The sequence below is a fragment of the Schistocerca nitens genome, chromosome 2 (genome assembly GCF_023898315.1).
Source record: "Schistocerca nitens isolate TAMUIC-IGC-003100 chromosome 2, iqSchNite1.1, whole genome shotgun sequence".
Classification (NCBI taxonomy): Eukaryota; Metazoa; Arthropoda; class Insecta; order Orthoptera; family Acrididae; genus Schistocerca; species Schistocerca nitens.
In genome coordinates this window covers 770,472,931-770,500,584 of record NC_064615.1, presented here as the reverse complement: position 1 = coordinate 770,500,584, position 27,654 = coordinate 770,472,931, and the positions used below count along the sequence as shown (strand labels likewise).

Sequence of the window (27,654 nt, the reverse complement as noted above, 5' to 3'; positions counted from 1 at the left end):
GTGGTCCCGTGGTTAGTGTGAGCAGCTGCGGAATGAGAGGTCCTTGGTTCAAGTCTTCCCTCGGGGAAAAAAGTTTAATTTTTTAGTTTCAGTTTATGTGACAAACTCTTTATGTTTTGATCACTTTTTTGGGAGTGATTATCATATCCACAAGAAAACCTAAATCGGGCAAGGTAGAAGAATCTTTTTACCCATTCGCCAAGTGTACAAGTTAGGTGGGTCGACATCATATTCCTGTAATGTGACGCACATGCCGTCACCTGTGTCATATAGAATATATCATACGTGTTTTCCTGTGGAGGAGTCGGTTGACCTATGTCCTTGCGATGAAATGTTTTCGGTTCCCATCGGAGAGGCGCGTCCTTTCGTCTACTAATCGCACGGTTTTGCGTTGCGGTCGCAAAACACAGAGACTAAAACTTATTACAGTGAACAAAGAGGTCAATGAATGAACGGACAGATCATAACTTTGCGAAAATAAAGAAAGTAAACTTTTCACTGGAGGAAAGACTTGAACCAAGGACCTCTTCTTTCGCAGCTGCTCATGCTAACCACGAGACCACAGCGCTGCTGAGCTCACTTTATCCTTGATGTTGCATATCCTGTGCATGTACTACTAAGTTTGTATATTTTGCTTATTTTTTTCATAGTTCCACACAACTTCTTCCTGTTTTCTCGATTGATCCGTGTTCAGTTTTTCAAGGCCTATCCACTGTGCCAACTTATAACTAAATCTGAGGGGAGTGCGATGGGGAGGTTCCCTTGTCAGCAAAAATGTATGGTCTATGCCATAGCTACTTCAATAGAGCAGTTTCAGATGACAAACATCTCCACAATTTCCTCATTTTTTTGTCAGTTCCACAAACTGACTATAGCCAATTGGCATTCAGTACGAATCATTCCATTCAATTTTTTATAGCATTTTATGTAAACAGTTTACATGCATATGTAGATTTTTGGTTGCATAAATGAATACATATTTAAGGGATTATTACTGCATTAAAATCCAGACCCTATTCATAACCAAAACAATTCTGATAAGTCGCAATTATCATCAACACAAATGTTTTAAATTCTGTGTAAACATTGTGAGTTGACATGACATTTATTTGATTAAGTTTTTGTTCGTTTTATCATAAAAAGGGGGAATAAAGGTGGCACACAATTGTTTGGCTCATGATGTTGTTAGCCTCTTCTAGAAAGAAAGAAAGCAAGAAAAAAAATAGGGGGGGTTGGGGGTGGGGGTGGGAGGGAAGGCAATGGTATTTACTGTGCCTGAGACATTGTTCAGGCATTGTATAGAGGTGGGCCTCATAATGGTTTTTGTGGTCCCCGTCAATTGAAGTGGTTTGTGGCATAATTGTGTAGTTTATTTCAGTGTTGTGTGAAACATTGTACGGAAAAAACAGGAAAGCAAAATAGAAGCACTTGTAGAGATATTGAGTCCAATAAGGGATAATATTAATACAGGACTATAAATTAAGTGTAGTGATATTAATGTTATGGCCATAGATATTATAAATCCCGTAAATTTCACCTTTAATTAACAATTTCACTTTGAATTAACGATACTTGAGCTTGATTAAGTGTAGTAACATTAATATTATCATCATAATTGAAATGCACCTGGTGAATAGGAGGTATGTATGGTAACAATTCTAACATGTCCTTTTTTGTTCAAATTACTGACTGGTTGTGTTTCACTATTTAGTGGTTCCTGTTTTACTGTTGAACAGGACTTGGACCTCCCTTCTCTCCTTTCTGTATGTTCAAGGTGAGAAACTCTATATCGGCATTCTTCAGAAATGTGTTGTATCTTCATAGGTTCAGATCTTCTATACTGCAATCACTGAATTTGTGACAAAGATACTGGACACTTCATTTCATAAATTTTGCCGTTAACTACTGCCTTCTCCAAAGCTACTGCCAATACAAGTTGTTCTTGCTTCATCAGTGCTACTGCAAATGGCTTCTTTCTTCGTGATTGAGCAATGATTTCATACCATTGTAGATAGTTTTTTTATTTTGCCTGGAGCTCTACAGAGCCAAAATCAGCATCGTTCAGCTGATATGAGTGCACACTGCTCATAAAAAGATGATCGGGAACATCCACTTAAAGTATCTGTCACAAGATTCGAACAGGAAAGTGCTATTTTAAAATTTCTATTTTGTCCAGAGCAAGCATCACTGTACATTATTATATGTTTTTTTTTGTACTAGCCACTTGTTTTGTGTGTTGTACCAAGTGTTATGAAATTTCCTGTGATATTCTCAAAACTATAGTTTCGTCCAATATTACTACTCACCATATAGTGGAAATAATATTGTCATTATTCCATCCTGAATTTTCTTCCACTGTTTGATTTTGCCTATAGTTTTGTGCCATATAAGTTTGAAAGCAGAGTTAGTTCTGAGGCTGTGGTGGCCAAGATTATGACAGTATGAGTTGTCTTTATAATATGCTACTGAGAATGTTAATTTTAGAAGTGTAAAAACATAAACTTCTTCGGAATTATTACTTACGCGCACTTTCCTAGAATTTTGTGCGGACTTCTCTCTTGTTAAATGTAATTCATGTTGCATTATTTTTTGTTTTCACTTCAGCAACAGATGTCAGTTTCATAAATATCACAAATTGTATATAACTCTTCTTGCTGGATGCAAACTTAGAATCAAATCATGATTGAAAATCTTTTAGACTCTGACACTGGTTTAATGTTATCTTGAACACCTTTTTCTTTATATAAATTGTACATAACTATGATGTTCAATTCAGGACTCAAGTAACGTCTATTAAGATTTTCTGATAAAAAATTATGTCTTGTGACATGGAAAACTTTCATTGGTGGAATGAATATAACTCACTACACCTTCTGGAGCTTCATAGAAAGTTTTATGCTGGCTCCTTCAATCACCATTGGGCTCCTCTCCTTTCTTTACTTTTTGTTTACATTGAATCTTCATACCATTGGAAATTTGGAAAGTTCTCCGGAAAGACTTTTTACAGACTAGAATTGAATAATTTTGAACATGTAAATAGTATTTGTTAATACAAGTCGTTTGAGGTCAAGGCCTTGTTCATAATCTTCTTGCTGCAGGAGATTCTGATTTGAGATTCATGCGGGTAGACATTTTGAGAGTTAAAAGATCCCGTTTCCAAAAACTACCAAAAATTCCTTTCATTTCTTCTTCAGTTGTTTTTGAAAGACATTGCAGTCTACAGTGGCAGTCATCAGCACAAAATAGTGTAGCAGGAGCTGTTTTACCTTTCCTGGTAGTGTATGCTTCACCTCCATTCTTTTTCAGTTTTGTCTTCTCTCTGTCACATTCTTCCACCTGATTGCTGTTTCTCATTTTCTTCATTACACTCATTTTTGGGTGGATGATATTCTGAAGCAGAATCTGAAATTTCTCCCTCTTCATTCATGATTTTTCTCAGCCTTTCTGAATTATTCAGGTTACCATAGACATAAGCTCATACATACACCAGTAAAAATTGCCAAGTAATCACGCTAACAGTTTAGACAACAATATAATAATATAAAACTTGTTTGAAAAGGTTTCAACAATGTTATCATATGGAATTTACTTGAAAACAGTTTTGATAGTGTTAAAATTAAACAAACTCTGAATAATAATAATAATAATAATAATAATAATACAGACGAATGGAAAAACTAGTAGAAGCCGGCCTCGGGGAAGATCAGTTTGGATTCCGTAGAAATACTGGAACACGTGAGGCAATACTGACCTTACGACTTACCTTAGAAGAAAGATTAAGGAAAGGCAAACCTACACTAAGCAGATTCAGAAGGATGTAGGTTGCAGTAGGTACTGGGAGATGAAGAAGCTTGCACAGGATAGAGTAGCATGGAGAGCTGCATCAAACCAGTCTCAGGACTGAAGACCACAACAACAAACAATAAGAATAAGAATAATAATGGAAAACTTCATGATGGTGGAACAGAAAATCTAATATTGTTTCACAGTGTTGTGGTAAGTCAAATTTGCTCCACCTTACCTTAACATACAAACAGAAAATCTAATTTTGTTTCATGGATTTGCGGTGCAAGTCAAATTAAATTCATTTCACCATCATGTCTTTATCATACAGACAGTTTCACAGTAGAAATTGTGGTGCCATCTGTGATGCTATTGTGCGTACAAAGACATAAATAATTGTACCACCCAAAACAGTGCATTTTCTACTAAATAACATATTACTTAGCTCATTTCTGCCAAAATATGACTTGCACCATTATGCCATAAACCCATTTAGTTATCTATTTTCTAGGTGAGCATCTTGGTGTATCTGGAGGAAAGATTCCTTTCTTGAAGATGCAAAGTTCAGACGTGCTAGACATCTTGGATGCCAATTACAACAAAATAAATTCACCATGTTGTTTCTTTATTGAATGCATCTTTTCCCTGTATTATATATATTCCATTTTATATTATACTACCACATATGACTTTAACATAGTTCACTGTACAGATTGGTCTTTATCATTTGTGCTCTCTGCATCCTCTCTGGGATTCCCTTGACACATGACATCACAACCATTGTCGTGCCCGATGAAGATCCGTGGTCCACAATGAATCTCTAGGGTGCCATGGTGTTTCCATGGAATAATTGCTCTGTAATAATTGTGTCAAAGTGCAGGAAACCACGTACCCATCACCCCTGCCTTGTCAGACATACTGCACCCTTTTTGCTCTCATTATATGTGCAAAAGAAACAGAAAATTTCCCACACAGTGTGCACTCCATAACCAAACATTTACTTACTGTAAGAATGATGTGCTTACTCAAAGTCACAACTATCATATATCGGTAAAAGGTATAGAGGGGAAAAACACATTACTTTTTTCTCCAAAGTGACAGGTTACACCTTAACATTGAAGTTTTTTAAAGAAATTTATGAATAGTTATTTTCATGACAACATTGTTGTGTATCCAAATAAAATTTAACAATGAAAATAGTTTTTGAAAATATAATGTAATTGGAGAGACAAAAGAATCTCCTCAACAAGTGGTGACGGGAACACACATATAAAGGGTATGAAGTTTTCAAGCTATTTGAGCCAGTTGCTCCTGCTTCCAGTAGGTGAGTCTAAGGGGATGGAAGAGGGATGAAGGAAAACGACTGGTGATGTTTAGGAAAAGAGGTAGAGCTCAGAAAAGTTGCCTATAACCTCAGGTCATGGGAGGCTTAGTGGACAGGATGAGAAGGAACAGCTAATTGTTGGGGACTGTGCTGGATGAGATTTGAAAACCTAAGTGCATAAAGATGGAATGTGGGGTAATAGGCAAGACAGAGTTTATTGCTAAACCATTATGCACAAGGTAATAAGAACAGAAAGCAAAGAGCACTGTATGTGGTGAAGGTGGGAGGGGCAGTAAAAAATAGGCAGGTCAGAAAATGAAAGATATAGAAAACAAAAAGAAAGTGAAGAAAGCAATAGATACTGTGAATAAATGCTGAGACTGAAGAAATGAATGTAAATTAATATCAGGTGGGTGGTGAGAACCAAGGACATGTTGTAGTGTCTGGGGAAGAATTCAGCTGGCACGTATGGTGAAATAGGCATCAAGGTCACGGCTGTCATGGTTCAGAGTATGCTCTGCAACAGGATATTGTGCATTGACAGTATATATCCTCTGCCTATGCCCATTCACCTTAACTGTTGGTAGTCATGCTAATGTAAAAGGCCGAACAGTGTTTACGTAATAGCTGGTATATGCTGTGTTGTGTCACAGGTGGCTCTCCCTTTGACAGTATATGTTTTGCCAGTTACAGGCCTGATATAGGTGGTGGTAGAAGGGTGCATAGGGCAAGTCTTATAGTGTGGACAATCACAGGGGTGGGAGCCAAAGGATAGAGAGGTGTGTGCAGGAGTAGTGTAGTGCCTGACTAGGATATTGCGGAGATTGGGAGGTTGATAAAAAGCTATTCTGTGTGTAGTGCGCAAAATGTTGAATAGAATTGACTCATTTTAGGGCATGATTGTAAGAAGCCGTAGCCTTGTCAGAGTAGCTGGTTAATACATTCAAGACCAGGATAATACTGAGTGATAAGTGGTGTAGTCCTTAGCTATTTTCCTGAGAAATCTGCAGTACCATGATTGTATGTAATGGGCCAAGAAATCTGCTTTTGAACTGGGCTGATGGGATAATTACGTCCAGTGAAGGCCAAGGCGAGAATGGTGGTGTATTGCCTTAAAGAGTCTGCATCTGTTCAAATATGTTTGCCTCGAATACCAAGGCTGTACAGGAGGGATCGTTTGACATGGGAAGGATGGCAACTATCAAAATATGAGTACTGTTGTTTGTTAGTAAGTTTAATGTGAACAGAAATGTGTAGCTAACCTTCAGTGAGGATGGGATAAACATCGAGGAAAATGGCATAGGGTTTAGAATAGGGGCAAGTGAAATTTAATAGTGAGAATATATTTATAAATTCGAAGAATTTTAACAGATCAGCCTCACCAAGAGCCCTTATGGCAAAGATGCCACGAATGTTTCTAAACAAAACAAGGGACTGAAGGCTTATGGTTGGCATAGGAAGATGATGTCCTGTTCCCATAGCTGTACCCCTGATCTGTCTGTATGTCCACCCCTCAAAGGTAAAGTAGTTGTTCGTAAGTATAAAGTGTTAGTTGTTGGTAAGTATAAAATTGGTAGTTACTGGCAAGTATAAAGTTGATAGAGGTATGCAGGAAGGATAGATTTGAAATCATGCAATGCAGATTGAGGAAGTGTTCAGCAGCAGAAAGATAATGCACATAGGGGATGTTGGTATAGAGGGAAATGGTGGTATCAGTGGTGACAAGCAAGATGTGTGGTGGGAGTGGGACGATCTAGGGAATGGTTGGTGTCCTTAATATCCAAATACAATGTAAGGTGGCAAATGTCTAAAATTAGTTCATAAATGTCAGTGCAAACTGCAGATGAATCAGCCTGTAAAAGGAAAAGAACTGATTACAGCACTGTGCTTCACATTGTCTCCATTCTTTGTGTTCACTAATCTTGCATCCTTTTACAGGCTGAAATGGCACTATTGTTGTTACTGGAGTGGGGTTTAAATGTCTAAGCAGTCATTGTGATTCACTTACTGTATACACTTGAAGCAAATGCTGAATTAGTTCCTCCAAAAATGTCACAACTTATTTCCTTTCCTTTTATTGTCCAATGCAAGCTGGTGTAGTTTTTAATGATCTAAATGTCAATGGCATGTTGAAATATAACTTTCATATCTTCAGTTGAATACCATTGCCTGCTGACATGTTAAAGTCCTTTCTGCCAACACCATGGGTAATTGCGTTTAACTTGTTAATCAGTCTGAAATGTCGATGTGTGGTATGGTATCTTGCAGCATACACAGACCTGTGTTTCTGTGTACTTAAATGATAGTGATTAGTGTTCCTCTTTTGTCTAAATTTTTTCTTATCTTGAATCCCATTACACTGTTTCTATACCAGTTGAGTGCTCTCTTATCATTTTGTTCAATCCGGTGTGAAATTACAGATTTATTTCATACGTGGTTTACACTGGAATTGTTGGAAACAAAACCTGTTGTCAGTTAGTCCAATTGGAGATGGTTTTGACAGCAAGATGAAAAGTTCTTGTCCTGGTTTTGAGATGAGATGATGTTGATATTAATGAACTTCTATTTTTATCTCAGAAAAACACTTGCACCCTATGTTCTCAGTTGTGGTGAGTGTATTCCAATGTGTCTCTTCCCTTGCAGCTTTTTCTCTCTACAGGCTCTGCAGTACCATGGAAGTTATTCCCTGATATCTTAACACATGTCATATCGTTGTCAGTGTTTTCCATATGATCCTTTCTTCATTGATTCTATGGAAAACCTCCTCATTCCTTAACAGTCCACCTAATTTTTAATATTCTTCTATAGCACCACATCTCAAACGCTTTCATTCTCTTCTTTATCAGTGTCCCTACAGTCCATGATTCACAACCATATTATATTGTGCTCCAATTGCAGATCTTCAGAAATTTCTTCCTCAAATAAAGGCCAATATGTGGTACTAGACACTTATTTTGACCAGGAATGCCCTTTTTGCGTGTAGAATCTGCTTTTTATGTCTTCCTTGCTTAATGTTGGGTCCTCTGCAGAGGAGGCTACAGATCAGTGGCTGCAAAGGAAAGAACTGGATGTGAACCCAATGCTTCACTTGAAGATAACAAGTAGGAAACGAGCCAGAATGTTGAGACAACACAACAAAATTATTCTGCTCATAAACTGGAGAACTGGGGTTAGGGAAAAGATTAAACTAGATGAACAAGGTGTGGTACATTGCCTTATTACCTAGAGGAGTACATATCCATTATGACTACCAAAGCAGCACAGACTCCTTTAAAGTCTAACAGTACAATAAATTCATTTACATCAGAATACATTTTTTTGTATATTGAACATGACATCCCTGATACGAGGCTTGGCCACATGGTGATTCTGATTGCAAACTTAATAACTGTTGTAAAATAAACCTAAAGAACATCAACAAGGGATGACAACATTTCGTTTGGACATTTCCACTGGAAAACTCCACATAGAATACACCTACAATTTCATTTATAACTGCGTGAAGTAATTTAGCACTTTGATAGCTTTTATGATGACGTCCTTGTTGCAGTTGAAATGCAACAGTCTCATCCTGACCACAACTGTAGCATGTATACACACAGTCTGTGGAGGGCATTCAAAAAATAAATGTGCCTAGGAGTAATTGCGCTGTCATCCTTGTCAGTATGGACGGGGAAACAGTTTACAATAATTACATTGTTGACTAACACATGGTAGCAGCAGCCAGCCAAATTACTGACCCGTTCACAGCATCACATGCTAAGACAGCATAACAAACTGCTATATCATTCCTTTTCAAAAATTTTTGCCTTGCATTGCACCATATATGACTGGAAACACACAAAGAAACGTGCGGTTGGCCAAAAGGATTAGGAAGGAGGTGGTGGATTTTGTAATAGAAAGATGCTGGGAGGGGTACTGCTCCATGGCATCAGGATTACGGAAATGGTGGGTGTTCATATGCAATGACAGGCAGGGAGTCTGGCAGTAAGGAGATGTTCTTCATTTTTGTCATTTCCTGTAATATGTAAGGTAATACAAACATTCCTTTTGCACAGTGTAATGATCCCTAAAACTTGAATTATACAACTTTTACTATATGTTGTTGTTGTTGTGGTCTTCAGTCCTGAGACTGGTTTGATGCAGCTCTCCATGCTACTCTATCCTGTGCAAGCTTCTTCATCTCCCAGTACCTACTGCAACCTACATCCTTCTGAATCTGCTTAGTGTATTCATCTCTTGGTCTCCCTCTACGATTTTTACCCTCCACGCTGCCCTCCAATGCTAAATTTGTGATCCCTTGATGCCTCAGAACATGCCCTACCAACCGATCCCTTCTTCTAGTCAAGTTGTGCCACAAACTTCTCTTCTCCCCAATCCTATTCAATACCTCCTCATTAGTTACGTGATCTACCCACCTTATCTTCAGCATTCTTCTGTAGCACCACATTTCGAAAGCTTCTATTCTCTTCTTGTCCAAACTGGTTATCGTCCATGTTTCACTTCCATACATGGCTACACTCCGTACAAATACCTTCAGAAACGACTTCCTGACACTTAAATCTATACTCGATGTTAACAAATTTCTCTTCTTCAGAAATGATTTCCTTGCCATTGCCAGTCTACATTTTATATCCTCTCTACTTCGACCATCATCAGTTATTTTACTCCCTAAATAGCAAAACTCCTTTACTACTTTAAGTGTCTCATTTCCTAATATAATCCCCTCAGCATCACCCGATTTAATTTGACTACATTCCATTATCCTCGTTTTGCTTTTGTTGATGTTCATCTTATATCCTCCTTTCAAGACACTGTCCATTCCGTTCAACTGCTCTTCCAAGTCCTTTGCTGTCTCTGACAGAATTACAATGTCATCGGCGAACCTCAAAGTTTTTACTTCTTCTCCATGAATTTTAATACCTACTCCGAATTTTTCTTTTGTTTCCTTTACTGCTTGCTCAATATACAGATTGAATAACATAGGGGAGAGGCTACAACCCTGTCTCACTCCTTTCCCAACCACTGCCTCCCTTTCATGCCCCTCGACTCTTATAACTGCCTTCTGGTTTCTGTACAAATTGTAAATAGCCTTTCGCTCCCTGTATTTTACCCCTGCCACCTTCAGAATTTGAAAGAGAGTATTCCAGTTAACGTTGTCAAAAGCTTTCTCTAAGTCTACAAATGCTAGAAATGTAGGTTTGCCTTTTCTTAATCTTTCTTCTAAGATAAGTCGTAAGGTTAGTATTGCCTCACGTGTTCCAACATTTCTACGGAATCCAAACTGATCTTCCCCGAGGTCCGCTTCTACCAGTTTTTCCATTCGTCTGTAAAGAATTCGCGTTAGTATTTTGCAGCTGTGACTTATTAAACTGATTGTTCGGTAATTTTCACATCTGTCAACACCTGCTTTCTTTGGTATTGGAATTATTATATTCTTCTTGAAGTCTGTGGGTATTTCGCCTGTCTCATACATCTTGCTCACCAGATGGTAGAGTTTTGTCAGGACTGGCTCTCCCAAGGCCATCAGTAGTTCTAATGGAATGTTGTCTACTCCCGGGGCCTTGTTTCGACTCAGGTCTTTAAGTGCTCTGTCAAACTCTTCACGCAGTATCTTATCTCCCATTTCATCTTCATCTACATCCTCTTCCATTTCCATAATACTGTCCTCAAGTACATCGCCCTTGTATAAACCCTCTATATACTCCTTCCACCTTTCTGCCTTCCCTTCTTTGCTTAGAACTGGGTTGCCATCTGAGCTCTTGATATTAATACAAGTGGTTTTCTTCTCTCCAAAGGTCTCTTTAATTTTCCTGTAGGCAGTATCTATCTTACCCCTAGTGAGACAAGCCTCTACATCCTTACATTTGTCCTCTAGCCATCCCTGCTTAGCCATTTTGCACTTTCTGTCGATCTCATTTTTGAGACGTTTGTATTCCCTTTTGCCTGCTTCATTTACTGCACTTTTATATTTTCTCCTTTCATCGATTAAATTCAGTATTTCTTCTGTTACTCAAGGATTTCTATTAGCCCTCGTCTTTTTACCTACTTGATCCTCTGCTGCCTTCACTACTTCATCCCTCAGAGCTACCCATTCTTCTTCTGCTGTATTTCTTTCCCCCATTCCTGTCAATTGTTCCCTTATGCTCTCCCTGAAACTCTCTACAACCTCTGGTTCTTTCAGTTTATCCAGGTCCCATCTCCTCAATTTCCCACCTTTTTGCAGTCTCTTCAGTTTCAATCTGCAGCTCATAACCAATAGATTGTGGTCAGAATCCACATCTGCCCCTGGAAATGTCTTACAATTTAAAACCTGGTTCCTAAATCTCTGTCTTACCATTATATAATCTATCTGATACCTATTAGTATCTCCAGGATTCTTCCAGGTATACAACCTTCTTTTATGATTCTTGAACCAAGTGTTAGCTATGATTAAGTTATGCTCTGTGCAAAATTCTACAAGGCGGCTTCCTCTTTCATTTCTTCCCCCCAATCCATATTCACCTACTATGTTTCCTTCTCTCCCTTTTCCTACTGACGAATTCCAGTCACCCATGACTATTAAATTTTCGTCTCCCTTCACTACCTGAATAATTTCTTTTATCTCATCATACATTTCATCAATTTCTTCATCATCTGCAGAGCTAGTTGGCATATAAACTTGTACTACTGTAGTAGGTGTGGGCTTCGTATCTATCTTGGCCACAATAATGCGTTCACTATGCTGTTTGTAGTAGCTAACCCGCACTCCTATTTTTTTATTCATTATTAAACCTACTCCTGCATTACCCCTATTTGATTTTGTATTTATAACCCTGTAATCACCTGACCAAAAGTCTTGTTCCTCCTGCCACCGAACTTCACTAATTCCCACTATATCTAACTTTAACCTATCCATTTCCCTTTTTAAATTTTCTAACCTACCTGCCCGATTAAGGGATCTGACATTCCACGCTCCGATCCGTAGAATGCCAGTTTTCTTTCTCCTGATAACGACGTCCTCTTGAGTAGTCCCCGCCCGGAGATCCGAATGGGGGACTATTTTACCTCCGGAATATTTTACCCAAGAGGACGCCATCATCATTTAATCATACAGTAAAGCTGCATGTCCTCGGGAAAAATTACGGCTGTAGTTTCCCCTTGCTTTCAGCCGTTCGCAGTACCAGCACAGCAAGGCCGTTTTGGTTAATGTTACAAGGCCAGATCAGTCAATCATCCAGAATGTTGCCCCTGCAACTACTGAAAAGGCTGCTGCCCCTCTTCAGGAACCACATGTTTGTCTGGCCTCTCAACAGATACCCCTCCGTTGTGGTTGCACCTACGGTACGGCCATCTGTATCGCTGAGGCACGCAAGCCTCCCCACCAACGGCAAGGTCCATGGTTCATGGGGGGTTTTACTATATGTATCATATAAATATGTTAAGTTTTACTTGTGTGTTTTTCAGGCGGAGTTGTGGAATGTTGGAACAGTGACAAGCCGGTATGGTGTAGGTCCTTTGCGACCTGATGATGTGGAAGAAGGCTATCTTGCAGTTCAGGAACACACTGATGCCATTGTTGATGCTGCATTCTCACCAGATGGAACAGCTTTGGCTACTGCTAGTAAAGATGGAGATGTGAAGTTCTTCCAAGTTTATATGCACAATGGTGGGAAACCGAGGTGCTTGCACTTTTGGCAGCCACACGATGGGAAACCTCTCTCATCCTTGTTTTTTCTTGACAATCACAAAGTGCACAATCCAGAGTGAGTAGTTCATATATCTTAATATTCAGGTTAATTGTTGCACGTTTCATATAATTTTTTGTGTTTGTGAGTAAAAAAAAATCCTAATTGTTAACTTTGCACAGAGGGGGATCTGAGTGACTTACTTCCTTTCTATCTTTGTGGCTTCTTCTTAATCCCTCTTCCCTACTGCTAAAAGAATGAGCCACTGGCTCTGAAACTTACGCATTTCCTTAACTTTTGGGTGTGTGTTCTCATGTATCTGCATCGTGAGATGATGATATATCTACCCAGTTACATTATATTTTCAGAATTTGAAAATTGATTATTTTCATTTACCTCTAAGTTCTCCATATGCTGTCATACTGAAGAAGAAATCTGTGACTCTGAAAACTACATTTGTAAGTTTTGCTTTTCCTCCTACCTTTCAACTGTATCAGTGGTAGATCATCTTGAAGTAATAGCTGATCCATTCTTACTTTATGATAATTCTGATGCTTCACATATTATAAAAATTATTGTATTTCCTCATGAACTGGGACACTGATTTGTTGTATTAGCAATATCTTACAGAATGAAAGAGACAATGGAACTTCACTTTATTAATTGATAACTCTGGTTAGCCTTAAATTTTCTTGAATAGAAAACAGTATTTCAGTCTCTTAAAACAGCAAATCAGGCAATAACAGCAGTGAATTTCAGTTGTGTTGATCTTTGGTTTTCTTGTATGTACTTTAAGTTGTGGTTGTCTTGGTAATTTCTACTGTTTTTTGACGTGCAAAATTTTTGATTTGATGTGCAAAAGATGTAATGGTGTGAAAATCACTTTTTTATGGGTAGCCCTGTATAATAATAAACAAGACGACAAGAAGTGTTCCTCAGAATGTTTGTGAAAACAATTAAATGTTTCAATTTTTAAATGTGTTGGTTGAGGAAAATTTATTTTCTCATACCATTGTTTTCACTTAAATAAAATTATTGATGACTTCAGGAGAGAGAAATGTAAAAATGTTTAAATTTTCTTTTACAGCTCACCATTGAGACACACTGATATTCTTATTTTGTTCCATCAGGTGTGGTAGTTAAAGCTCTGTGTGTAGATAGAATGCCTAATACTATGTTTTTCTGTATTATAGTACTCAATTCTGGAAGTTCGCTATTACTGGAGCGGAGAACAATTCTGAATTGAAAGTTTGGTCTTGTGAGTCCTGGACATGTCTTCAGACAGTTAAATTTAAACCTAAAGACCACAATAAAGGTATTGTGCTCAAAGCTGGTCTGGATCTTGGAGCAGGACACTTACTCCTTTCTGATATCTATAATAAAGTGAGTACTTAGTTGATGTGTAGGTAAATATTTATAATCATAAGCAGGGTGAGTACTTATTGACTATAATATCCTTGAAGTAATGATAACTTGCGGTAGCGTTCTCGCTTCCCGCGCCCAGGTTCGATTCCCGGCGGGGTCGGGGATTTTCTCTGCATCGTGATGACTGGGTGTTGTGTGATGTCTTTAGGTTAGTTAGGTTTAAGTAGTTCTAAGTTCTAGGGGACTGATGACCATAGCTGTTAAGTCCCATAATGCTCAGAGCCATTTGAACCATTTTGTAATGATAACTGTGTGTTTTCAAAATATTTTGTCAATGAAATGACAGGTCTGAACATGTGCGACAGAAATCATGATATACCCCCACTGGCGTGAGATCACTCCATGTTAACATTCCATATTTTCTTAATATCAACCGTTGCCTCACCATCATTCCCAAAATCCCTTAACATGAAAACAAACCTCACGTCTGCAGAAAGAACTGCAGTCCAGCACCTAAAAATTGATCCCAACCTTATAATGCTCTTTGCTAACAGAGGTTCCATCAATGTGGTTTTAAAACACAGCAATTACCTGATGAAGGGAGTCTCAGATTCATCCACCTACAAACCCTGCCCAGTGATGTCATTCCAGAAATCCAACAGGATCTCCAGTTCTTCAAATCCTCAGGCCCATTCCAGAACACCTCCCCTGTCTCATCTCTCCTCACCCCTTCCACTCTCTTCATTCCTACCTTACACACTCTCCCTAAAGTCCATAAACCAAACCACCCAGGGAGCACTATTGTGGCCAGTTACGGTGTCCCAACTGAGGGGATCTCGGCTCCTGTGGATCACCACCTACAGAAACTATTACCCGCAATCTACCCCCTATATAAAAGATACCAATTGTTTCCTTCACAGACTATTCACAGTTACTGCTCTTTGACCACATGGCACACTGCTCAGCATTGCTGTTGCCTCCCTCTACACCCACATCCATAATTCCAATGGCCTTGCCACTATTGTACACGATCTTTCTCAATGCCCAACTGACTCTAAACCTAAGACCTCCTTCCTGATCACTGTGATCAACTATATCATCACCCGCAATTACTTCACCATCGAAGGCATCACGTACAAACAAATGCATGATACAGAAATGGGCACTGAGTGGCACCATCCCACGCCAATCTATTCATGGACCATCTGGAGGAATCCTTCCTAACCACTGAGAATCCCAAACCCTTCACCTGGTGCAGATTCATTGATGACATCCTCTTGATCTGGACTGAGGGTGAGGACGCCATATCCATATTCCTCCAGAACCTCAACACCTTCTTCCCCATTCTCTTCACCTGGTGCTCCTGATCCCAATGAGCCACATTCCTCGGTGTTGACCTCCACCCCAAAGATGGCTACATCATTACCTCCATCCATACCAAACATACCAGTCAACAACATACTTCCACTTTGACAGCTGCCACCTATTCCATACAAAGAAATCCCTTCCATACAGCCTATCTACATGTGATGAACAGTCCCCCTCCATTCATACCAGGCATCTCCCAGAGGCCTTCACAGTCGAAATTAGTCTCCCAGTGTTGTATAGAAAGAGATCTCCCATGATTTGTCTCTCCAGTCACTTACCACCTCCCACATTTTCACCATCCGGCTACAAAGGAGCACTCTGTTCGTTACACAGTCCCTCCCAGGACTGGAGCTACTTAATCAAATTTTCCACTATGGTTTCAACTACCTCTCTTTGTGACCTGAAATGAGGAATATCCTACCCTCTATCCTTCCTGTCCCTCTCACAGTGGTGTTCCGCCACCCACCGAACCAATGAGATATCCTTGTCCACTCTACTCCACTTCTTCTCCCAACCTCTCGCCAGATGGCTCGTATCCTTGTAACAGATCTAGACGCAGAACCTGTGCCATACCTCCTCCCACCACCACCTACTCCAGTCCAGTTATAGGCATCACCTATCCCATCAGAGACAAGGTTACGTGTAAAAACAGTCATGTGATCTACAAACTAAGCTGAGAGAGAGAGAGAGAGAGAGAGAGAGAACGCGTGTGCATAAGCACATATGCGCGCATTCGTTGATGAGTGCATATGCATGCATGCGCTACTTTAGGAGGTGGTCTTTTGGTGAAAGCTCAGATGTATTGCAATTTTTTGTTGTACCTATTTGCAACTCTTAAGTCTCCTCTATAGGTTGAGTAACAATGTATTCTTTTAATAATATTGTCATATTCTGTCTCAGGCTTTCCATTACTTAATTTTGTATGTGCTATGTTCAGTAGAGATACAGCTGATGGTGAGTTTCGGTCTTGAAGATCTGGCCGAGAGAAACTGAAGTGAAAGGTTAGTTTTAACACCACAATACTGGTCCTACTTGGAGATAGTTTGCCTGTATCTTCCTCCAAACTTTCAGCTGACTTAACAAGTCACTTGTAAGGGGACTTATAGTTTGATGTGAACTTGAAACCAATGTCGAGGCATTTTCACATGTACAAATCATTGACAAAGTTGAAAGATTGAACCCTTAACCTTCAAATTTGTAGTTTCCGTCCACTGTCCTCATAAGTGCAGAGTGAACAAGCCCAGTTTCATTGAATTTTAAAATGTTTCTAGACTCTGTCCTCTTCTCTATCATGGAAAGTATTTTTCTTCCATGCTAATCTTCTCTGTATCGTTCCAATTTTAGTATATGTACCGCCTAAAATTAATTTGTTAACGAATGTAATCATTTTTGTGATATGCACATCCTATAGCTGTGAATGGAAGTGCAGTTTCTCAGTTCTATTTCTTCTTATACAATGCATTCCACCCATAGGAGTGTTTTCATTCTTCATTTCATGGAACTACAATGTACAAAGGTTTTCAGTGAATCTTAAGCTTCATCATTTAGGAAGGCAGAATTTTTTGTGATATATCATAGAAAGAAAACAGCTCCAAATTAATTTTTCAGATAACACTATCGCAGACTGTTTAACATTTTCTCTTTCAGTGCTTATCAGTTTCTCTTTGTTTGCTAACCATAATCATACTAAATTATCATAGGTATATGAAGTTGTAACTTCACTTATCAACAGAATGTGGTGGTGACGACTTCCTTTTTTAACATCTAACGATTATTTACTGTTATTACTGATTATTCTTTTTAGCATGACAGGTTTCGGGGAAATAATCTGCATTTTTGAGTGTGTTTTTATTATTTTGTTGTAAGTTCTTTCCAGTGCAAACATGCGAAAAACCCTTCATTATTGTTGCTTTGTATCTTGCAGGTACTGGTTTATGGGAAGTATGTGCAGAACAAGAAGCCTAAATAAAAGCATACTTTATCGTATTTGCTTTGAAACAAACTCTTCAGAATGGTGCAGTGGTTCACACAAAGCAAGCACCACATTTGTCAGTGTAATGAAAGACCAATTTGAAAATAGAAATTACTTCCCAAAATGTATCACACATCTCCATCATACTCCTAAACATCATTCACACTCATCATCATCCATTTGTAATTAACTATGGATATAGGCCTCTTTTAAACTTTGCCAACAGATTATGATTGACAGCTTTTCTCATTCAAATTTACTCTGCTGGTTTCTTTATGTTGTCAACTCACTTCCATTACTACATCTCCAGGTCTTTTATTATAATAAGGAATTCAGCACAATCTCGGTTCATCATTCCATCTCCCTCTATGTCCAGTCCATCTCTGTTTCAATTTTGTAAAAGTTGTTTTTATGTCCTGTCATACGTTAATATCAGGTGCTATGGATAATAAAAGTTTTTGGAAATGAAAATGTAAAAAAACTGACTTTTTCTATTTTCATACATTAACGACTTCTGACATTGTTTTCTGCAGTAACTGTTCATTGAGAGAGGAAAAACTGTTTTTTGCACAGAATAGTGTAATAAGGATAATGTGCAGTATCCACTCTAGAACCACTTGTAGATAGCTCTTTAAGCAATTGGACATTTCACAACAACCTGAAGTACATTTATTCCCTTACGGCGTTCGTTGTCAACAGTCACAGTCTGAAAACAGGAACATTAATAAATATAATACTAGAAGGCCATAAATATAATACTAGAAGGCCTTAATGTGGTATAGAATGGAGTGAAGTTTTTAGCCATAAAAATCTTCGACCACTTATCCAATCTACATCTACATTCATACTCTGCAAGCCACTGCACACTGCATGGCAGAGGATACTTCTCATTGTATCACTCAAGTATGGAGTGTGGAAAGAATGATCATTTTGAATGCCTCTGTGTGTGCTGTAATTGTTCTAATCTTGTCCTTACAGTCCCACATGTGAGTGATACATAGGGGGTTGTGTTATATTCCTAGAGTCAACATTTAAAGCCAGTTCTTGAAACATTTTAGCAGACTTTCTTGGGATGGGTTGTCTGTTTCCAACAGCCTGCCAGTTCAGTTTTTTCAGCATCACTGTAATGTTCTTCCAAAGATCAACAAACCTGTGACCATTTGTACTGCAATTCTCTGTATGTATTTTAGTCCTATCTGGTACCAGTACCACACACTTGAGCAATATTCTGGAATGTGTTGTGCAAGTGTTTTGTAAGCAATCTCCTTTGTAGACTGATTGTACTTCCCCAATATTCTTCTGATAAACAGAAGTCGACCACCTGCTTTATCCACAGTGATTTGTTAATGTACTACATGAATATTTCCATTGCTTATTGGGTAACTCAAATGTTTTGAACTTTTTGTGTGCTTAACATCGATGTTTCATGTACTGAGTGAGTATATAGACTTTGTTTGACACATTGGAAATTTGATTTTGAATATAGTATTCAGTCCCAGAAATGAGCTCCAAGCTTTTTTACCTTCCTGTTTGTTTCTTTAAATATCCATTGCAGTGGCAACCGGCAATCGTGCTAATGTGCTGCAGCCCTCTGTAAGTACTACACTTAAATTATGCCATTTCTCTTCAACTGTGAGCCAGGAATCACATTAAAAGAATTTCTATTTCTCTCCAAATATGTGCTGGTATGCAAATAAGCCAGATGAAAACATGTGTTGTAGCCCTCTCTCCACTATAATTATAAATCTGTGTTGTGTGCTAAAATGGTCAGCCATGCTACAATAAATTCAGAGAAGCGAGGCAGCTGTTTGTTTTAGACTGTGCGTGCCTTGATGTGACGTCATCCCTTCCATCACTATGGGTGCTATGTTGCTCGCAGCGCCAGATCAGTATTTTTTTTTTTCAAAGTGCATATGGTGAATTCCGTAGGTGATCCGAGAAAGAGGCCCTTTTCCATTATATCTTTAGAGGAGAAAGCGAGTAGAAGCAGGTAATTGTGCCTTCAAGTACCTAGAATATTTTACCTGCGTGATCCACAGGAAAAGGTTAAATACTCTCCAAAGATTTGCACATGGAATATGAGGAATTTTTGGCAGTAGTTGACATATTGGTGTTGTGGCCTAGTGGTGAAGTGCAGCGACTGGAAATTTGTTGGCTTGGGCTCAATTCCCGCCATTACCATTGGTATTTTTATTTTATTTTTTCCATTTTATTTTATTCCTTGCAGTGGTAAAGTATTAACTATAAAATTTAAATATATTCAAATAGTTGAGTTTATATATGTAAAATTAATATATTCAGTTTAGTTATGAATTGAATATATTAATATTAAGCTTGTAACTTAAAATTCTGTAGGTGGTAGTGCGAGGTGCCGGGGCTAGCAGTGTATTTAACACTAAATTCTTCAAGAATCTACACATGTAAATGATGCTTTAAGCCCCCCCCCCATTCTAACTCCGACTTTTGCTGTTGCACATGGATTAAAAAGATACGCGAACTGACTGTAATCAACCCTGCAAGTGGAGTAGAAAAGAGTGTGGCACCTGCAATAATTTAATTTGATAAATATGTTAAATAAAGGAAGGTTTCATTAACGTAGTGAGTAATGATAGGGTTGCTGTACCGATTAACAGAATGAAAGTTCTGTCCAAAATAACAATATGATTTATTAAGACTAAACACAAAATAATAAACAAAAACACATGAAACATTTACAATACATCAAATTGGCTCAAATTGGATACTCAAACAAACGCTGTGAAGGTGAAGTTGTCCCTAAACTAGATTGTGACGTTTATGACGAAGTGGTATGTGGAGCCAATTCCTTGCAACTCAAATCTTAAGAGAGACACACAGCTAACCCAACATTAATTGCTGCTACATTAGTGAGAACTCAGACAATGAACACCCAAGATAGAACAAAGTTAGAAAAGACGAACAGGCGCGCTCTGCTGAGCTCAGATTATCGCCTAGCAAAAATGCCTGCTTTGCCGGTGCTGCGGACGTACATTACCAAGCTGTCTCTTAGCTGCAAGGACACGATCTGGCGTACTGGAAGCGATGGCTGGTTGCTTCAACGTCCCATCGTGGTGATGATAATGTCGCGAGTATAGCCCGAAACAAATTGTCCTGGTCTGGTTGTTCCAGACTAAAGACTTCCTATCAATACAAACGCGCCTCTGAGGGAGACGAAGAAGGCTCGCCACACAATCACTCACGGTACAGTGATTGATTTTCACAAGCGAAGTCACACAGTAACTCCGATAAAGTCAACTTTAGCCAAAACTGCCCAAGACAGACAACATAGGCCGCTTGTACGCAGAACGCTCAATTGCCAACTGTACTCGGAAAGTTACGTTGAAGTCGAAACTTCAGCAACTTCGTTAAACAGTTACAATCAAATAAAAGTATATTACACAGCCAACGGAAGGCAGGCTGTCCAGAGCAGCGAGAGCTCAGTGTTGTAACTTACTCCGACTGAAAAGGCGAGAGCTGACCACTCCACAAGAGCACCCGTACAAACCGAACACAGAACATTCCCGCCCCCACGACAGTGGCCGTGGTTAACTGTTCCAATCAGCAACTCGAAAACCGGCGGAAAATTTCACTCTATTGCCGGAGCACTACCATTCCACCAATGGGGATTCTTGGCGCCAATTTCTGCGCTGATTTTGCTACGTCACGGAGCTATGCCCTGAGCAAGCCAATCACAGTTACGATTTTGCAGAAAGCGCGGGAATTTGCCCGCCACAACTGCCTGGGTACACAAGTCATTCCCACGCCTCGCTGGTAGCCCGCCAGAAAGTGTTTCTGCGAAGTAACGGAACCTCTAGCCCAGCCGCTACTTCAGGGCGTGTCTCAGCCGCTTTTCTACAATGTCGGCGTCTGGAAAGCATTCACTCAACTCCCTCACACCCGTCGGCTTACCCTTTAAAGATCAGCAGAGCCCGCCTGTCACCGGACCACCCGGGTGACGAGAGACGCTGCATGGGAAGTCCGCGTGTGAAGGAATAGCAACTTTCCACTGCATGCAATTAGAGAGGAGAATCGCAAGATAGAAATATGAGAGGGGGCTCATGCCACCTCTCAGTAGTAAAAAACGTGTATGAGGAAATTTGGTATGAATGTATGAAGAGTTGGATATGCAGGTGTGAAATTCACAATGAACTTTTTTGCTTTCCATGTTTATTACTCAGGAACAGTGATGTTGGGGGTACAGAGGAGTGAAGGATTGAGGAAATATTGAAATATTAACCCTTTGAGAGTCAGCAATATGAAAAAAAATATAATTTTAATTTTTTTATAAAATTAACATTTATTGTCATCGTAAGCAAAGAATAGAACAAGAAAGTGTCACAAAGTAAACAAACAATTCTTTTATGGAAGTGGTTTCATTGGAGCCACTGGGACATCAGTTATCTACCTACCACAAGCTCAGAAATTCTTCCACGGGAGATTCACAACTTACAGGAATATTTGGTGCAACTTCTTCAGAGAAGTTGTTCACAGCTGCTAATTTGTGTGATGTAAACCATCTTATATGTGTATTTATCGTAGTATGATCATCTTCACTATCATCAACAACTCGTCATGAATTGCATTTACAATGAGTAGTTCAGGACCTGCTAAAGAAGTTGAAGTTCTGGGTCACTTTCTGCCTCAGATTTCTGTACTCCCAAATCACTGGGAATGCTGTCTTCTTTAAAAAATAAACATTTAGATCATGTGTGACATCTCAAAACTTTCACAAACTCATAATGCCTATAACAAATTATAGTCCTAAATAGCAAGTGAGAAGTGGGCCTAAAATTTAAGAAATTTATATCCACTTGAAGAATGAATTATAAAAGTACGTACTCCACCAGTGGGTTTTTGTTGAAGCTACTCAAAAGAAATGCCAGTGATATCCTCAACATGACCATTATGTAAAAACTACTAGCCAATTAAATTATGTAACTAAAATTTGCAGTCACAAATCTTCTGCAATCAGGTAGCAGAAACTCCACACTGGCTGCTGCTTTGAATGCTGTGAGCAATTGCTGCATTGAACTATATCCTTGGAAGTACATCAGTGTATGTCTTGGAGTCGTCTTGCATAACATTGATGATTTCAAATGAAAGGCACTGGGACTTAAAAGTGCTTTGAGGCCGGAACCACTGGGGCTCAAAGGGTTAATAAATTAACATAGGAGAAATCATAAACACATAAACAACATACTTGATCTTAGTGCATTAGATAAAGCTAATATCACAACAATATTAACTCACACCTATCATAATGATACAGTGAAACACAATCTGTTTACGCGTAGAGGATGAGGAATTTTTGAGAAGTAATTGGCATATGGGTGCCATGGTGCAGTGATCAAGTGCACAGATTGGCAATTCGTTGTCTGTGGTTTGATTCGTGCTACTGTAATCTTTCACTCCCCACCCCCTGCCCTTGCAATGTCCTGAGTACACAAATTCAACAGTCTTTACTGTTTTCCCATCAGCATACTGACTGTGTATTATTTTGGTCTTACTGTAATTAATCTTCAGGCTTACTGTCATACTTGCTCAGTTCTGTTCCTGAGTACTTTGCTGGAGTTACAAAGGGTTCTAGGAAAGTTTCGTAATACAGCTTTATTTATTTAATTTTTTTGAAGTAATTTCCGCCACATTGAATACACTTCTCCATCCTCCAAAATCAACCCCTAAACCAGTTCTCCCAAGTTTCTGAAGAGAATACGGCACACTTGATGTCCCAAGAACTCAGGAAGTCCTCATCACTCGAAAACTGCACTCCTTTCAGCTTCATTTTCACATGCGGGAACAGTGCAAAGTCACAATGAACAATGTCTGGACTGTAAGGAGGCTGCTGAAGACATTTCAGTTCTGCACCCCGTAAATATTCGGTGCATGCTTTGACATGGTGAGCTGGAGTGTTGTCGTGATGGAGGAATAAAGTGTACATTCTTGGATTCGGCTGCAGATTCTTCAAAAATTGGATGACTTGGGGCAGGCGCTGCTCAGTGTACCACGTAGCTGTGACTGTCTTCTGTGTGTCCAAAACAACATGCTACCAATTCCACTCCATCTGAAAAAAAAGCTGTCATTTTCTTCTTTACTGATCAGGATTTTCTGACAGCTTTGGGTGTGCCATTATCTTCAAAGACCCAAACTTCATTTTGAGTCTTAGTTTGACACATCATAATACAAGGGTAATCCCAACAGTAAGGTCTCCTATTTCTTACAAGTACATAGACCTGTTTATTTCTACAATGGTTTACATCAGTTTACAGCTTGAACATTTAGCTATTTTTCGACATAATCACCATTTCTGTCAATGCATTTTTGTAGACGCTGTGGCAGTTTTTGTATGCCCATGTCATACTGGCTCGTTGCCATGATGTTCAGAAAGTTATGAACCTCTTCTTTCACCTCCTCGTTGGAGCTGAATCACATTTCTGGCCAAATGTTCTTTTAACCTAGGGAAAAGGTGATGTCACTGGGCGCCAACTCAGGACTATAGGGTGGGTGATTATGTTCCACTGAAACTGTTGCAGGAGAGCAACGGTTTGCCGAGCGATGTGTGGGCGAGCGTTGTCATGGAGAATGTGTACGCCCTTGCTCAACATTCCTCTTCTCCAGTTCTGAATTGCCCGTTTGAGTTTTTTCAGTCTCACAATAACTGTCAGCGTTAATTGTGGTCCCAGTGGGCATAAAGTCGACAAACTGTACCCCTTTCTGATCCCAAAAAACAGTTGTCATGACTTTACCGGCAGACAGTGTTTGTTTGAATTACCATGGCTTTGGCAAAGAAGGATGCCGCCACTGGCGTGATTGTTGCTCGGTCTCAGGTGTAAAGTATGCCCAGGTTTCGTCATCCATGACAATTTAGTCCTGAAAGTTGTCCTGTTCGGCTGCAAGGTGGTGAAGAAATGCGCAGGAAGCATCAACTCATTGCCATATGTGGTCCTCAGTCAGCATACGTGGCACCCATCTTGCGCACACCTTCCGGGAGTTCAGTGTTTCCGTTAAAATTCTGTGAGCGGTGCTTCGGGAAACCTCAGGAACCAATGTGCAGAGATCATCCAGGGTGATCTGTCGATCTTCACACATGCTTTGCTCAACCTTCAACACTGTCTTCTCAGAAATTGACAGTCTCCCACTTCTTTGTTCGTTGTGAATTTTGGTCTGACCAGCTGCAAACTCTCTACACCACTTACGAACATTTTTGACATCCATGCACAACTCACCATTCACGTGTCAGATGGTGATGGATCTCAAATAGCACAGTGCCCTTTGCGTTCAAAAACGGAATAACTGTGCACAATTCGCACTTGGCGGTAACATCCAACCGGATATCCATTCTCAACGGTTGCCAAGCCAAGACTGAGCGCCTCAGCGTGGCGTGTGCATGTTTACACGCAACACTAGAAGCTATCTTCATAACAGCTTGACCAACTGCCATACAGAATTCTGTACTTATAAAAAAATAGGAGACCTTACGTTTGGGATTACCCTCATAGTACAGCCAAGTTTCATCACCTGTCACAATGTTATTCACATACTGAGATCGTCTCTTAGAAAGCTTCTTTAACATCTCCAAGCACTAAGTCGTGCATCATGTTAACTGCTCTTCCGTCAGTCTATTCGGCACCCAGAGATGACAAAGTTTCTTTACTTGCAACCGATCATGCAGACTCGAATGAATTGCTGGTTCATTTAGCCCTAAGGCTCAATGTTTTCTTCCATAACTGATGATCATGACTTCCCCCATCCTCTCAGCATCCTCCAGGGCCAGATTTCCTCCTTGGAATTCTCTGTACCACCTGAATATAGTTTTATGATGTGGACACACATCAAGTGCAAGAGTTGTTTCTTCAATGCACTGGTCTATGTTTTAACCATGTGGAAAGCTGTACAACAAAACTGCCGAATTTCAAGACATGATTACAATGCCGTAACAAGCACTTCAAACTAGCCCTGCTAGTGAATGACTGTGCCCACAAACTTGGCACAGTGGCTACAATGCCAGTATGAAGTAGTCTCAGAAGACAGCAACAATGGGGCTCTTGTGACTTATTGTTGTGTTGCATTGCAAAAAATTTCCATAACCCTTTGTATTCTGGATCCAGAGGGAAAAAATGGCATCTGCAAATTGAAAACAGTTCAGAATAGATCTGTTTATGTATTTTTCTTCAAACCAGTTTCTCGATTTCAAGACAACAAACAAAGCTATAGAAAATCATTGTAATCAAATGGAAACCGTAGCTTTGCTGTTTCTTCAAAACAGCGATGTAAGTAGCTGCTATTCCTTATAAAGTTCTGCCAGCATAGATTTTATTTGACAGTCCAGTGCTTTCTCGTAGTCTATTAACACCAGTGAAAGCAGTAGATGACATTTGTTGCTTCTGCCTTTAAGTTTGTTATGAAACTGTTGATGGTCCATTTTTCTACACCCATTTCTGAATCAGCTTGGTCATTTGCCTGGTTAAAGACCAAGAGCAAGGATTTTTGTAAAAAATTTATATACCAGTGACAAAAGATGAATGGGCTTGTAATTCTTCAGGTCTTCCCTGATCTCTTTCTTATGGATTTAAACAATTCACCGTAAAGGAAAATGTGGTCTGTAGTGGTCTGTTATGTTATTTATTAATGTGCAGTGAGCTAATTTAGACATTTGTTATTTTGAAGATTCTAAAATAAAAACATACTAATATGGAAACATTGTAAAATATTAAAAGATGTAATAACAGTTGTTACAATCCTGGCAAAAGCTGTTTCCTCTAGTTCCATGTGGTTAACCATGTTTGGTGTGGCATATAAATCAAATTACTATTCCAGATTTGAAGCCACATTTGACATAATCCGTATTCAACATTATTATTTAAGAAATTTCTCCATGTAAAGAACAAATATTTGGGGTCCGAGAAGTTCATTTAAAAGATGTTTTATGCAGGGTGTATACGATCCGGGAAAAACCCGGGAATTTTTTCAACCGGGAAAAATCCGGGAATTTTTCATTGTTTTAGTTTTCAGTTAAATTTTTGTAATTTTGACTGGTAAGATCCGTTACTCTAACAAAGGATATTTCTGTATCTCGCTACTGAAGAATAATACTGCAGCATTAAAACATGAATGAGAGAAAAAAACGAAAATAAAACTTAAATTGCAAAGGAAATGTGCCATATAAAATAACACAGTGCTCGTACAAGTGTTTGCCAACAGCAAAATGTGTCAAAGGCTTTTGGAAGACTATTCAATGCTTCATAACAACAAATTGCCTTCGATGAGCGTGACATCACAACTGTTAACATTAGACTCATTTAATCAGTTACGCATGTGCTCATGCACACGCGCAGTTGAGTTGCATATGAGTGCTTCACCCACTTCTGGCTGCAGAAATGGGGCTGTTGGCTGTGTAAGCAGCAGTAGCAGCAACCAGCCACATGGTACCCGGAAAAATTTTACTGACGTGCCCAAGCTGCCAGATTCACGCGTGTGCATGTGCAGCAGGCCCGGATCTAGTGGGGAGTGAGGGCAAACCGGGGTATCTGAACCAGGCGGCAATTTCGGGGGGGAAGGGGCAAATTCATATTCTTGAGGAAAAAAACCTTGTTTCACAAAGCGCCTAGCATCCAGCGCACGTCGGTCTATCAATTATTCATATGATTTTGAAACGCACCACTACTGGTTTTTGAACGCATTCTAAGTTGATTTCTGAATGAATTATAAGTTGATTTTTGAAAGCGTGCATAGTGTACATGATGTGTCTGCCAGGGTAATCCTCGTCACATCTAGAAATAAACTTTCCTGCAGACAAAACGGGACTGGGCCATACGAGACGAGTAGAATAAAGCCGAACCGGCGAATGCCAAGTGCTGCTTGTTTATGTGGTAGATTCAGTTTGCGAATGTTCAGCGTTGTTATAATTACTAGCGAAATCCATAGATTCAGACTATCTGAGTGGAAATAAACGACTAACAGGTAAGAAAGATTACCTATTATCTTCTTGGTGTATCCAAGAAAGTGAAATTTTTACAGAAATGTTTTGGCCAGATTGCTACATGAGACAGGGCCAGTTGTAGATACCGGCTAGCAGCCGCTTAAGTTCCATTCTGGCAGCAGTGCAGAAAACGCATTGTACGAACACGTAATAACGCCTACCTGGAGAATAATCGCTGGAT

General features: G+C 39.4%; 1 protein-coding gene across 1 annotated transcript in view; it reads left to right on the top strand.

Annotated features, from left to right (window-relative positions):
* LOC126237014 (enhancer of mRNA-decapping protein 4) overlaps positions 1 to 27,654 on the top strand; it is a 137,131-nt gene that overhangs the window by 43,110 nt on the left and 66,367 nt on the right. The window contains exons 6-7 of the mRNA XM_049946744.1: positions 12,554 to 12,852; positions 13,968 to 14,157. Of these exons, the coding sequence (XP_049802701.1) occupies positions 12,554 to 12,852; positions 13,968 to 14,157 (489 nt within the window). The remainder of the gene's footprint in view (positions 1 to 12,553; positions 12,853 to 13,967; positions 14,158 to 27,654) is intronic.